General features: G+C 41.5%; 2 protein-coding genes across 2 annotated transcripts; one reads left to right on the top strand and one right to left on the bottom strand.

The window, feature by feature from the left end:
* Positions 1-1,217: 1,217 nt before the first annotated feature.
* LOC120825982 (tapasin-like) lies at positions 1,218-4,886 on the bottom strand. Its single transcript, XM_040187884.2, has 8 exons — positions 4,727-4,886; positions 4,065-4,247; positions 3,388-3,636; positions 2,944-3,303; positions 2,460-2,783; positions 2,097-2,198; positions 1,905-1,933; positions 1,218-1,745 (listed from the first exon to the last, which is right to left on the bottom strand). The coding sequence occupies exons 1-8, from the start codon at positions 4,785-4,787 to the stop codon at positions 1,734-1,736; spliced, it is 1,320 nt and encodes a 439-aa protein (XP_040043818.2). The 5' UTR covers positions 4,788-4,886; the 3' UTR covers positions 1,218-1,733.
* Positions 4,887-5,982: 1,096 nt separating this feature from the next.
* Positions 5,983-13,823, top strand: LOC120825980 (major histocompatibility complex class I-related protein 1). The gene is made up of 7 exons (XM_078080711.1): positions 5,983-6,142; positions 7,982-8,248; positions 9,029-9,307; positions 9,785-10,081; positions 10,679-10,786; positions 11,134-11,239; positions 11,560-13,823. The coding sequence occupies exons 1-6, from the start codon at positions 6,073-6,075 to the stop codon at positions 11,145-11,147; spliced, it is 1,035 nt and encodes a 344-aa protein (XP_077936837.1). The 5' UTR covers positions 5,983-6,072; the 3' UTR covers positions 11,148-11,239; positions 11,560-13,823.
* The last annotated feature ends 1,110 nt before the right edge of the window (positions 13,824-14,933 follow it).

The following is a 14,933-nucleotide window of genomic DNA, read 5'->3' as shown; positions in this document are numbered from 1 at the left end:
TTATAAAGATAGGAAAAAAATACTGTTTCAAAAAACTTCATATACCTGGGGTGTTATTAAAAAGTGCTCAAAAGCCTAGTGAATGTGAGCTTTTGTTTACTGCTGATAAACAGGTGATGCTCACCTAAAGGTTTACGCCCTCTTGTGGATAAATGGGACAATAACTCTTGTCTTCAAAAAGTGTGTGTGTGTGTGTGTGTGTGTGTGTGTGTGTGTGTGTGTGTGTGTGTGTGTGTGTGTGTGTGTGTGTGTGTATATTAGGGATGTGCATCTCCATCGCTGAGGACGATGCGATACACATCTCGATGCACTGCCAACGATCCGATACATTAAAGATACATAAAAGCTACTAATGCGATACGATACGATTCAACACGATGCGATTCAACGAGATGCGATGCAAAATAATATAATTCTATGCAATTTAATATGGTACATAATGATTTATTTATTTGTCAGACAACACATAATAAACAAGGTCTATGACAAGATAACATGTATGTGTATATGTGTGTGTGTGTAAGTGTTCTCTTAATGTGACACAAACTGTACTGGTAGAGCCACTGTAGCGTCCCTGAATCCGAGGAGGAGGCAGACGTCTCACCGTGTCGCCTCTTCAGGTGCGTCCCTAAATTAGCTGTGCTGCCGGTACTTTATGGCAGCTCGACATATTTTACAGATGACATGGGATTTATCCAATTTACCATCTTTCTTTGGAAATCCAAAGTGTTGCCAAACCTTGGATTTATTGCAAGTTTTCGGGACGTCTAACTCTCCATCCGCCATGGTAACGCTCTCCCACGCGCTCTCCTCCAACTCGCGCGAGACCTCACGAGATTCGGCCACTGGCAGCAGTGGAGATGAGCGCGCTTAGAAACAGTTAGAGAGGAGTGGTGTTCGCCTACACACGAATCTGTATACATACATCGGATTATAGCGATGCAAAAATGTTAGAAACGATGCACCGCGATTCATCCCACAAGGTATCCGGTGCACACTTTTCTGATCCGGGTCATCGCATCGTGAGCTTTTACGCCGATGCATCGATGCGAACCGGTGAATCTTCCCATCCCTAATATATATATAGATATATATCTCCATCCATTCATTGTCAAATCGCTTATCCTGCACACAGGGTCACAGGGCTGGAGTCTATTCCAGGCAACTTCGGGCGAGAGACGGGGTTCACTGCGCAATTTGAAAACACAAGTTTAGAATTTCTGTGTGGTAGAAATATTTGCTCTGTTTATATCATTTGCTCAAAACTTTATAAGTTTGATAGTATAATACCCCAGAAGCATCATTCTTTCAGATACATAATGAGATCAATACACAAACCACAAACAACAATGCCACAATATACATATATTCCCTTTTCAATATTTACAAAAAGAGGATTCTCTTTGTGGGTTTTGACAGTTTGGTCTAATATGAATTTTTTGGTCTCATATTATTTACAAAATATTTCATTTTAGTTTTGTCTCTTATATATAAAGGAGAATCATATAGAAGGATTAACATGTTTCATTAGGCAGTAACAGTGGGAGGCCGATATGATATAAACAGCTGTATTGCTTTAAAGTGAAAGACATAACAAGAAACAACAATAATAAGAAACAAAAAACATTCTTGGACTGAGCCGAAGCCTTCCTCACTGATGCCTTAGTAGAACCAAAAACAGGCGGCTCGGTTGGTTCTGTTTCACACGTCCCAGCAGTGGACTTCAGTCTTCTTTACTTGTCCTTCTGTAAGTGGAAGCAGTAGAAGTCGTTATTGAACTGAGACGTACAAAACAACTACGAGGTTCCAGGGTTATAAAAGCGTATGAGTGGACCAGTGGTCTGTGTGGAAGCATCCAGAATGATACATTTGTGATTAGTTAATAGTTTAAAAAGTATCATTACCTTTTCTCGTTGACCAGCCTCATCTGAGCCTGTGTGCAGTGAAAAGACACAAATGGATTAAAAACATCTTCATCAATCTTATTAAATGAAAAATGCTGAGACAGAATCAACCTGTCTGGTAGTTTCAAATAAATAAATGGGTCAATCAATTATTAGCTCATTACGTGGCTTTCTGTCGGCGTCCTTTGTTACCTGAGCTGGTGACGGTCCAAGAGACAAACTTGATGAGACCGTAGAGCACCAGCGCTACACCGACCATTGCCATGGAGTCCTCGATGGACGGGGAGCTGAACCCTGACAGGACGAGAGACGAGTTCAAGCCTTAAATACGTCCTGCACGTTGACGTCCATCTTAGTGGTTGAGCTTGATTCAAGTCATTTATTTTATATTCCATCGCATATAGCAGATGTGTTGAAATGTTTCTGCAAGTTTTACATTCACTTACGTTCCTTTTCTAATTCAACCAACAGAAAAATCCCCACCTGGCCTCTTTTTATTAAACAAAGTCCACTAAACAAGCTTAACGAATGACTCAGTACATTCTTCAGCATTACCAATGACGTTGAGGGTCACGCTGGCCCGCCGTGTGCCCCCGAGATGGACGGACACACAGGTGACCTCCCCCCCTCGGCCCAGGTCCAGCTCGGCGGAGTCGAGCTCCAGCCGGGTGCTCTGGCTGTAGGTTCCGTCCCAGGCCTGCCGGTGTCCCGTTAGGCTGCCCGACCCCAGAGGCCTGGACTTCCCATCGGTGCCTTTCAACTCCCAGCTCAGCTCCAGGGCGAGGGGGGCGAAGCCGGACGCCTCACACTGGACCGTGAAAGACTGGCCGGGGACTGCGAGGGGCAGAGGGGACGGGTGGATGGAGAGGGACGGAGGTTCTGGGTAAAAGAGGGAAAAGAGCAGAGGAGCAAAGACAAAAAGAGACAGTGAGAGAACGTTGATCACAATGTGGTCCGATGGAATCTCGGTTCTTCAGCAGCTTCTGAACTCTTCATTTCCAAATGAAAAATGTCTTTATCCAACAGCAGTTTCCCTCACCGACGACCTGGAGCTCCATCGTCACCTGAGCCACGAGGTAGGGCAGATACACCGTGCAGATATACAGCCCCGAGTGACGCACTTTAGCCTCCCGCAGGATCAGCGACGCATTCCCTCTCTGGTGCAGGCCCTCATAGTCCAGCGTGGCCCCCTCCTCTTGGACGTCGGCCAGGCGGTCCGTTTTGCCGTCGTAGGCCAGAACCAAGCGGCCGTCCCCTCTGAACTGGTAGCGCCACTCTACGGCGAAACCCGACCCGGAGAGAGGCGACGAGGGGTCGGCCCAGAGGCCGCAATCCAGCAGCACTGGCCCCCCGAGTCTGGACTGCACGGAGACGGTTGTAGTGGTCACACTCAGGACCACTGAGGAGACAAAGAGTCGATTACATTTTGAGTGTGGAACAGAAATGGTCTTTTGGACTCGTCTCCTGGGTCATGAGTCGTTACCTCGGTGCTCTTTGGTTGCCGTGGGAGCACGAGTGATGGTGGAGACGGCCAGCTGTCCGTTGAGGCCCTGGAGGGCAGTGGAGAACCAATCGGCCTGCAGGTAGATGGGGCTGGAGGCGGAGTCTGTGAGTGGAGATGCCCACTTGAGGGTGGAGGGCTGCGGCAGGAAGGGGTTGATCTCACACTGAGGCTTCTCCACCGAGCCTCTGGGAGGGTTGAGAGAGCGGTGGCAGAGAGTGCCGGCTGGGTCTGAGGAGGTCGTTGTGGTTAACAGCAGGTTTACAGATACTCAAACTATTGCTACTTTATAAAAACAGAGAATCTAAAGAGGGAGATTAATACTACGCCTGCTTAAAAAATGTGTACTGATAGTTTTTTCCTTTTCTGATTCCTTCTTAATGATTTACCAAATTCCTGGCTGAGAAATTCAAGTTCAAGCCTGGAGGAAAAGAATGGTGTAATTAAGCAACATTGGACTATATATCCAAATATTGATGGGATATTAAACAAGAAAGGTATCTTCTATCCACAAAGACACATGATCGGTGCGTTTGTGTAGCATAACTATTTAACGCTCTCCGATTGACTTTGAAGGTTAACAGATAACTACACACAGACACACACACTCTCTCTCCCACATGTACACACATGCTGCTCTGCGTGTCACCCGAACTGACCGGTGATGAGGTAAACTCTGTCGGGGTGGATGTCGGATGGAGCCTGCTGGCTCTCTGCAGGGTGGGGGTCGGTTTGGATGTGCAGAAGGGATTTCTCCAGGGTCGTAGCTGCAGCGAGACCTCCTCCTCGACCCGTCTTCTCCTGCACAAACCAGCACTCCAACACGGGACAGCTGCTGCAGGCTGTGGACCATTCACAAGAAAGGATCGGTATCAGGAACAGCAATATCATCACATTACACTGAAGGATGTGATTATTAATATTATTATCACTGGAACTGTGTAGCTGTGTACTCTTTAAAGTGATCTCGGTGTATTGATTATCTCTCTCCCCTCTCGATGCTGCGCGGTAACATTTCCAGCCACGAGGGGGCGCTGATGCCCTGAACGCGTCACACCAGATTCCCTTGTATGAACCTTCATTTAACAAGACTTATGTTAAAGTTAACAATTTGCAATGAACAGGAAATGGCTTAACTCATTATATCATGTGAATGTATGTCGTGCTTAGTTCGGTACATGAAGAACCCGATGGATAATGACATATAACTCTATTTTAGATGCATAGTTAAAGTTACACTTGTAATGAAGGTGTTTGGAGTGAGAACAGCAGAGAGACATTTGAATAAAAGACTCCAGAGAGCCTGTTAACGTGACGTCACCTTCACCGCAGCAGACCGCTGCTACCAGGCACAGCGTGTAGATTGTAGAGATGTTCATCATGCTTCTGTCTTCTTTTTGCCGTCTGACAACGCTGCTACACAAACGAAGTGTGATATTTTAGTTTCACTTTCACCTGCAAGCTAGAAATAAATAATATATGTTTCCGGTCATGATTTCAAAATAAAAAAACCACTATCAACGCCCAGCGATATTAAAGGTAAAGTTCGGACTGAAAATAAAATCGACCAAACTCAACGACAGAGCAACGATCAGCAGTTTTTATAAAAGAAAGAAACAGTTTGAGGTGGACAATAACAATGTATTGAGCTCTGCCGCTAGATGGCGCCCTTTACCACAAAATAATGAACCAGGTCACCAGCATTATGTGTCCTTATGTGACCTTATTGGTTTCATTTATGGACATAATATCACGTGATTATTATTATTATTGTTATAGGAAAGTTAGAATCAATTAGTGTATTGTGTACAATAGGAATAGACACACAGCGAGATCTGAGTCTGCAGTCTGGAGGAAGTGAATGTGTTGTAGGTTTAGAGGCAGCTGGACACCTTATTACAGCTCATGTTTGATTATTTATCCACAGAAAGTATCTTCTTTGTTTCCAGAGGAATGTGGCAAAGCGAGGCGTGCAAGAAGCTTCCGGCAGAGATCTAGTTGTCATAACATGCACATCGTGGCAGAACTGTGTGTCACACACTAGACACCAAAACGAAACCCAGCGGCCTCATACGTCCCTGGTGGACTACACGGTGTTTCAGGAGCTTTACAAAGTATCTCTGAATATTTAGAACATGTACTTGTGAGGAGCAGCAGAGCTCAGTTTGTTGGTTCCACCCAGGAAGAATTTTCCAAATCTTCTTTGGTAATACTGAACCGCTTATTCTGCCATCGACTCTAGTTTGGTGTAAATGAATTAAATCATGAAAAGGAGGAAGCTGAAAGACGACAAGAGAAGACACTGAAACACACTTGTGTCATAATTTATTATAATTTATAGAAAACTAACATGTTTTAGAAGAAGTCATATGATTGTGGTTTTTTATGTATGTAAATAATATGTGAATAAGGATTGTGTGCCGCATCTCTCTTGTTGTGTGTTCAGTCTGAATTCAGTGTTCTCTTCCTACAACAACCTGTTTTCTTTGATTCCACCTAGTTACTGATGACGTTGAGCAAATGCTGGATTGTGATTGGTCAGAATCGAGCTGTAGAAGCGCATTGAAGTCAGCGGTCCTCCCTCTTCTCCCTCAGTAGGCTTTGATCCTTGAACAGATCGGACCGTGAAACCTTCTCTCCTTCCCGGTGAAACAAGCGGACGTTAAAATGCGACTTGTCGGGGCGGAGATCTCGGTTCTGTCTCTCCTGATGATGAGCCTTCACGGCGCTGCAGCACGTGAGTTGACGCTTTGTTTAATGAGGTGTTTGATTGTAGAAGAAGAGACGCTTCGTGTCTTCATAGGCCGCAGACATCAGCTGAAGTGTCTCTGATGTCTCTGATGTTTAGCTCAGGACTCTCTCGATGACGACAGACAAAGTTGTAAAAAGTAACACATGTCAGAGCTCTCAACTTTTCAAAAACCTTGGAGTGAGGTTTGGTGGGGGGTGACCATATTAGACATTTATATATGTCTACGATACGGCCGACAGGGAAGTTGAACAGAGACCAACGCGGAAATATTTGATGTGTGGCGGAAGTGCGCTCAACGCGTGACACTAGAGAGGCCTGATTGTTGTCAAAGTGCGCGCGTGTTTCCTCTCGTGAGTTTGTGTGAAGGACAGAAGCGTGTTTGTCTCACTCTGCTGTCTCTGTCTTCGGGACATTAAACGGACGGATCGCTCTTGAAGCGGACATGGCAGCATGACGTAGCGCGGCAGATCACTGATGACGTCACACTGATGCTGATGAATCAGTCATCAATATTACTTGTAGATATTATCTTATTGCAGATATATTGGTGTTTACATGTTGTCTGATGAGTGAGAAGAAAGACAAGTGAAGAAATGTCAAACTCAGTCTGAGCTCTTTAATAAACCGGAAGAGCAAAAGTTGATTTTAAACTCTTAGTTTGTATCTCGTTTACTAAAAACAACAATTTATCAATCTGAATTAAAGTGAGTTTAGGTCATGTGTTTATATTAAAAATACTATCAGCTGAAATATTTAATATTCAGACTATATTAATCAGAATCAGCCTCAAACGTCCAACATCTCTCTGCAGTATTTGATGTATTAACAGGAAATATATTTATTCTTGGACAGATTTACAAAACCAGTGCTGAAATAAAAACTCATAAATATGAATTCAGACACAGGACAAAAACTCTCAAACACCTGCAGACATTTTACTGTGCTGATACTTTTAATAATATTCTAATCTTCTTGGATTCTATCCACCTGATACCGATAGATTAGGAACATTTATTGCCAAAATATGTTAAGACATACAAGGAATTTGACACGGCGTTTGGTGCATAACAATGGACAGTAAGACAATGAGTCAATGGACAACAAGACACATAACATGGCATGTTTAGTTTACAAATTTACAATTCAACTTGGCAGTATAAAGTTGAAGGCTATAGGCTCTTAGGATATAGAATAAAAAAAGAAAATTGTGTGAAGGGAGTGACCAGTGAAATAAGGGATGTCAGAGTCAGTCAGATATCACTGAGGAGACGCTTCTTAAATATAAATCTGTGTCCATTTGTTCATACTTTAGGTTTTCATGAAGATATTTTACAGTTACATAGATATAGAGATACACGAGAAGCTGATCAGATTAGTTTGTTGTTTCTTGACGGTTGAATCAAAAAAAGAGAACAGAATGAATAAATTGTTATTTGAATATAAAACCTGTAAACAGCAATTAAAAGATCAAATAAATGACCTTTGAACTCGTTTGTGCTTCCACTTCACTTCAAGAAACTCAAAGTTCAAAAATAATAAGAAATCTGTTTTTACCATCTGATTTCTATGCGTGAAAGTCAGAAACACACATGATGATCTGAATATGTGACTTATTTGATATTTCATTTAAGAATATAATGTTTATGATGATTCAGCTTTTAAAAACATTTTCTGTATTTATTGAGTTGTTAAACACAGCAGATGTTATCAGGGTGTCTTTGATGTTTTGTGTTTCTTTTTAATTCAGTTTGCAGGAAAACATCATAATTATTGATTAATTAAAGTGTGACATCAGAACTGATGATGATTCCTTTTTGGTTCCAGTGACTCACTCAATGAAGCTTTTCCTCACTGCGTCCTCTGGACTCCCAAACTTCCCAGAGTTTGTGGCTGTTGGGCTGCTGGATGAAGTTGAGATGTTTCACTATGACAGTGACACCAAGAGAGCAGAACCCAGACAGGACTGGATGAGCAGACTCAGAGAGGACGATCCTCAGTACTGGAAGAGGGAGACTGAGCTCGCTATGGACACCCAGCAGGCCTTCAAAGGCAACATTGAAATAGCAAAACAACGCTTCCACCAAACTGGAGGTTTGTTTATGTTTCACACTTTTTGTTTGTATTTGCATCCTTTATGTTATTAGTACATAAACACACACACACACACACACACACACACACACACACACACACACACACACACACACACACACACACACACACACAGTAAATTAAACAGTCTGAGATCTTTTCTTGACTGAAACATTTTCTGCTTCCAGTTCCTAAATATAAGTATATAAACACAATGAATACTTTTCCATGTTGTTCAGGAAGAAGAAGATTTCCTCTCATCCTGATTAGAACTCCAGCTTAGATTAGATGAGCTTTACTTGAGCTCAGGGAGTCGATGCTTCAGTATTTCATTCCAGGTTTTATCAGATGACGTCCAACATGTTCTAGTTGAGGTTCCTCACTGAGACGACTTCTTCCTCTTGTCTGTTTGAAATGGTGATGAATGAAATACTGCTCAGTGTTGTTCACACTGAAGAAGCACTTCCAAGGTTTCATCAGCCTCTCTGACATTTTACAGTGTGAACAATTCATGGATTCATTAGAAATAGTTATTACATCATCTGCAAAGACAAGAATAATTAGTTTGAGCCCAAAATCTGGAGTATGATACAGATGAGAGTTAATGAACTAAAGTGGACTGCAGTGAGTTTAGAACAAACATTCAGGATATTTAGTGTTAAAACATTGAATCAATTAGTCGATGAACAGAAAATGAATCAACATGAATGTTGATAATCAGATGATGACTGAAGTCTTTTATCAAGAAAATATGTTTCTCTCTCTCTCTCTCTCTCTCAGGTGTCCACATTTACCAGAGGATGGTCGGCTGTGAATGGGATGATGTGACCAATAAGGACAAGGGTTATATTCAGGATGGTTATGATGGAGAAGACTTCATATCATTTGACCTGCAGACAGAGCAATGGATCGCTGCAAAACAGCAGGCTGTCCGTATCAAACAGAAGTGGGATCATAACAGAGCTCTGAAAGAACACAACAAGAACTACCTGACTCATTTGTGTCCTGAGGGGCTGAAGAAGCACTTGATCTATGGGAGGAGCTCTCTGATGAGAACCGGTAGGATCACATGACCTGATGTCCTTCCATGGACACGATGCTCATAAACCTTCTGTTGTTTCATAGCAACATGTCAGAGACACACAGAGACCCACTGTGTCTCCCACATTTCTCCCCCCTCACCTCCTTCTCTCCTTCACTGCACTCCCTCCCTCACTTCCCCCCTCACACCTGTCCCCACTCTGTCCCTCCATCCTCTCTTTGTCTCTGCTGTGTTTCTGTCCGTCTCACTGTCTCTTTACTCTCTTACACACACTGTCCTCCTCCCCTTCCAATCCGTCTCACCCCTCTTCATCTGTTTGTCTCCCTTCTTTAATCAATGAAACTTTAAAGACATTTCATTCTTTTAGTGAACTTAAATACACATAGTTGAGTGTTAAAGAGGCATTTTAAATACATCAAAGATGAATGATATTAATACACTAAATATCAGTGATAATAATAAAGATGTAACCTGTCCCTCTCTTCTGTCTCCAGAGCGTCCCTCGGTGTCTCTCCTCCAGAAGACTCCCTCCTCTCCAGTCAGCTGCCACGCTACAGGTTTCTACCCCGACAGAGCCGCCCTCTTCTGGAGGAAAGATGGAGAGGAGCTCCATGAGGACGTGGACCTCGGAGAGATCCTCCCCAACCACGACGGGACCTTCCAGATGAGGGTTGACCTGAAACTGTCCTCCGTCCCTGCTGAAGACTGGAGGAGGTACGACTGTGTGTTCCAGCTGTCTGGTGTGGACGAGGACATCGTCACCAAACTGGACAAGACCAGGACCAACACGGGTAGGTCTGAGACCCGGAGCGGTGAAGGAGGGAAGCAAACATCCACTTTGTCCACTTTGTGTGTTTTAGATTTGGGAAGTTTTGTTTTCTTACATTTCTAGTCTAGTTTTTATTTGTAGTCATTTTAAGACTCGGATCAGAATTAAACACAGCGAGAGTTATGAACACTGTTTACTGGTCTAGATTAATATATAAATGTGTCAATATTTGGTTCATTTCTCTGTAAATAAGTTTATTCATCCTTTTGTAAACTCATTCCAGGTAAGAGCTTTATTTGAGTCCGTGCTGAACTATTGTAACGTGTCACCACAATTCAGACGTTGTAGAATCTGCATTCACACAACTACTGGTCACTTAAAGATGAGTAGACAGAATGATTAAACACGTGTATTAATACATGTATCCATCAGTGAATCACACAGAGCAAAGTTCAGGAAGGAGGTTGAATATGTGTCTCAGTCATCATGTGCAGACGGCATAAAGAAATGACGTCACATGGTGTGTGTGTTCAGGTCTGCTGGATAAGTGGATCTTCTTCTCTTCTGACCTGCTTCATCTGTTCAGCTTGAGACTCTTTGATTGTTTTGTGCTCCACAGAGAAGCCTGCTGGCTCCACCTCCACCTCCGCCTTCATCATCGCTGTGGTTGTTCTTGTCGCCATCATCGCTGCTGTGGTTGGATTCATGGTTCACAGAAAGAGGAACGGTGAGAGAGACGATCAGAGACACAGTGTTGAGGAGCATTTGATTTTAGGCTTTGAGTTGATGCTTTGATCCAGAATGAGACACTGAAACAACTTTCACCAGTCACACTTATAAAACCATATTTGCTTTTATTCTGCATTTATTGTTTAGTGCCATTTTACTTTTAGACAATTCTGTGATTGTTTTGCACTTGAGACACTTAAACGTAGTTAATTGTTCCTTCAGGCTGTTGTTGAAAGTCATTTTAGCTTTAAGTGGAAAAAATCAGTTAAAAAACTGAGATTGTATCTGCTGGGAGGAAGCTGTTAGAACACTAAACACTAAAATCCTCTTTGCTTTTTATTTCAGAAAATATAATTTAGCAAACGGCCTTCTTCTTCTTCTTCTTCTACTGACGGCTCTGACATCACTGAGGAACTGAATCCTAAACCTTGAAGTCGGCGTCCTGCACACAGTGAGTAGCTCCACGTGGACATGAACTATTCACAGCTGCTGTTCCACAAAGCTGCCCTCAGTATGAGCACAAGGAGCTTCTCATGTAAAGAAGTCTTTGACTTTTTCTACAACAAAGGTGCAGTTTGGTTCCGTGAGACGTGAGATTATTAAGAGAAAGACACAGAAAGCTTCACATCAGCTCCTCAGATAAAGTCTGATAGTCAAAGCTCTTACATTAACTTCTAGGAACTCACTAACACATGTTCATCAAAATGGAGTCAAAGTAGTTTGTGGTAAATGATTTAGTTTTCTCTTTTATGTATTTGTTTCTCTCTTTAGGTTTATGGGTGAATATTGCTCTGGATCAACAAGCGATGCTCCACATTCTTCTCCATAAACTGTCAATTTATGGCTCATTCATCTTTTATTTAAACGTCTGAATCAGGGTTGATGAACATCTGGAAACTGTGAGGAAACATCAATAGTCACATTTAATTATTTGGGTAGTTTGGTTTTAATAAAAAGGTTAAAATAAAATAAAACAAGGATGATTATTTTAGGAGACGTTCAAATCAATGAAAGCATCAAAGTGCTCACAGACTAGTGTGTTCATCTCAAACAAATCCACCATATTTACTCTTTGATACTTCTGCTGTTTGGGTTGAATCATTGTTGGTAACAAACGTGTAAATACACACACACACACACACACACACACACACACGTTGGGTTCCATCACTGAGGAAACACTGCAAACACATCAGCGACATCCAGACACACACTCTGTGAGCTGGGGCCTGTTTCAGAAAGGAGGTTAAGTGAAAACTCTGAGTATGTTAACCCTGAAATGAGGGAAACTCTGAGTTTTCTGTTTCAGAATGGGAGGTATGTTAAACCTGAGAAAGCAGAGTAAGTCAAGCCTGTTTCAGAAAGAGAGGTAACTTATACTCAGAGTCAGTTACCATGGCAACTTACTCTGTGAACCTAACCTGGTCGGGAGCAGGTTTTCTTCGGGAAACCCAGAGTTTATTTCGTCTCCTCCCCTTTTTTAAAGAGGAAGTGGTATTTAATCACCTCATTCATTCTTTCGGTATTCATTCATTGCGCACATTTCAGTCACGCAGAGCGCATCAAATCGACACTGGATGCTATTTAGTTATTTATATGTCAAATGTTTGTAAAGTCAGGTAGACTACAACCATGATATGTTCAAGCCTAACCTGATTGAATTATGTTTTTATATTTCATTTTCAGCTGCTGCCACGTTCTTTTAATGCCTGCAGGATTGCACCTACATGAAAATTAAAATTAGGTTGAATAACACACTGTTCTTCCAGTTTCACTTCTGATATTATAACAGTTGGGCAAGTCACTTATATTACTAACTACAACTGGCTTCTTCAACAGTGTAATTAGATTAATGTAATAATGACTATCTCTAGAAAGTATTGGTCTACTTATTACTAATTACTTTCTAAATCCCACATCAACCTCAACCACTTGAACAATACAAGGAGAGACAAGAAACTGCACTTTTCATGCTTTCAAATAAACATTATACAATTGCATGAATTATTCTTGAAAAAATATATCTTTTAAAATTTGATGTTAAATCCACTATTGTTTTATACAGAATTACTTTATAGTTTATGCAGCATTTAATGCAATTACATCAGATTTTACCTTAAATTACGGAATTAAATTACAGTTTTTAGATTACATAGAAATTAATTACACACAACACTGTATAACAGTAATTCAAATGTAAACTTACGCATTGACTCGAGCAGCTATTTTCTCCCAAGCTAACTCTCTGTCCTTCGCCGCTGCAGCCGTGTTGCTTTTTTTTTTTAAATATATGTTCGTACTCTCCATATGCTTGCATAAGCACATCCAGTTCTGCTGGTGAAAAATATGAAGACCTCTTTTTGTCTGGCGCTGTTGCCATGGTGACTCGTAATATCTGCGCTCCATTGATAATGGCTTTTTATAGTTGTGGTGCACGCGCTTAACTCAGAGTAGGTCAACTCAGAGTTGATTGAACTAACTCATTTCAGCTGTTCTGTAACTGAAAACTCAGAGTTTCCCATCTCAGGGTAAGTCAACTCAGAGTTCAAGTTTTAAAGAGTTGGTTGAACCTCCTTATTGAAACAGGCCCCTGGTTGTCTGTCTGCGTCTCATGCTGGTGAGAAACTGGCTTCCAGCTCTCTGTGTGGACGGGGAGGGAGTCCATCCCCAACACACACACACACACACACACACACACACACAAAATATGGACATTAAAACAACATTTATTTTCTGATTGTGTAAATAGTTTGCTTGTATTTTTCTTTGCAGTAGATTGAATTTAACAGGTTGAAGAAAATAATAATTTGAGGGTTTTATGAATAAATCAGTAAGTTTATTGTTTGATAATGTCTTTTGATCAGTTTTAAAGTATCATATTATTAAAATTTGGGATGTTTTCCTTCTTGGTTTCGTGGGAGTTGAACAGTGATGCTCTGAATCACTTCTTGTTTTGTAGATGAAGGTGGAATGAAGTTGCTCCATTTCCCCTTTTTGTACCTTTGTCCTGCTGTTCAATAAATGCTCCAGATGTTTGTGTGTTGTTGTGATTCCATGTGCTTCCCCTCTGTGACTGCAGCCACAATCACATGCATGTTGTTTCCCTTTGGACTCTAAACGTCGTGTTCTTCACTTCACTGGTTTAAAGCATGCTGGGAGTTGCTGCAAATGGAAGACTCACATCGCCTGAGATCATTTTATCGTAACAAAATAACATTTGTAAATCCTGCGTCTTATCAGCACATGTTGTGGTCGTAGTATCTACAATGATCTGAATGTTCAGTGTTCTCTGTTGTCTCTGAGGATAAATGGACGAGTCTTTGACCTGCAGACGTCCAACAAAAGAGCAAGAAGAGTGAACATTTTAGGGGCAAAGCAGTGATTCTTCACAGATATCTGAAGAGGGTTTTACTTTTCATCAAACAAGAAAACATGAGACGCATTGATTAAGACCGTCCTCATCAACACGTGTGTAAAATCATTGAACAGCATTGAGGGTCGACGGTGGCGCATGTGTAGAGCGGGAGCACCGGAACGAGCCCCGGCTGCTCCATGTCGAAGTACAACACACATAACCCGTAATTACTCACCGGGATGTAAAAAAAGACATGGGTTAAAAATGTAAGTGTCAGCTAAATGATAAATAATGTAACAGGACATTTATTAAAGAACACTAGGAGTAGGAGCAGAGTTGAAACAAAATTCTTTATTTCATTACTGCTGGAATTCTGTGACCTTTAAAGTTGAACTTAAGTGAAAGAAAAGAAACATCCTCACAGACCTGTGAAGATTAAGGCGGTTAACCTTTTTTCATACAGACCGATATACTTCATTTATCAAAAGCTATGTGTTGTTGTTCTGCATGGAAACAGATGACATCACAGCCGTTCCCACAATGATGTCATTGTTCTGTTATATATTAAACTATAAATATGTAATCAACCTAAATATATACACGTACAAGTTGCCTTAAGTGATGTGACCCAGTTCATTTAATAATAATATGTATTTAATAGTCAGACTGTCACCAGTTATCAGGAACACGAGAGCTTTGAACATTTCACCCAACAGGTTTAGTTCTGGAAAGATGTTTTAGTCACATTTCACACCATAATAAAACAAAAATTATGTCACCACCTCACCAA

This window comes from Gasterosteus aculeatus, chromosome 10 (genome assembly GCF_964276395.1).
Source record: "Gasterosteus aculeatus chromosome 10, fGasAcu3.hap1.1, whole genome shotgun sequence".
Lineage (NCBI taxonomy): Eukaryota > Metazoa > Chordata > Actinopteri > Perciformes > Gasterosteidae > Gasterosteus > Gasterosteus aculeatus.
Note: the sequence above shows the minus strand (reverse complement) of the source record. Positions and strands in the feature narration are given on the sequence as shown.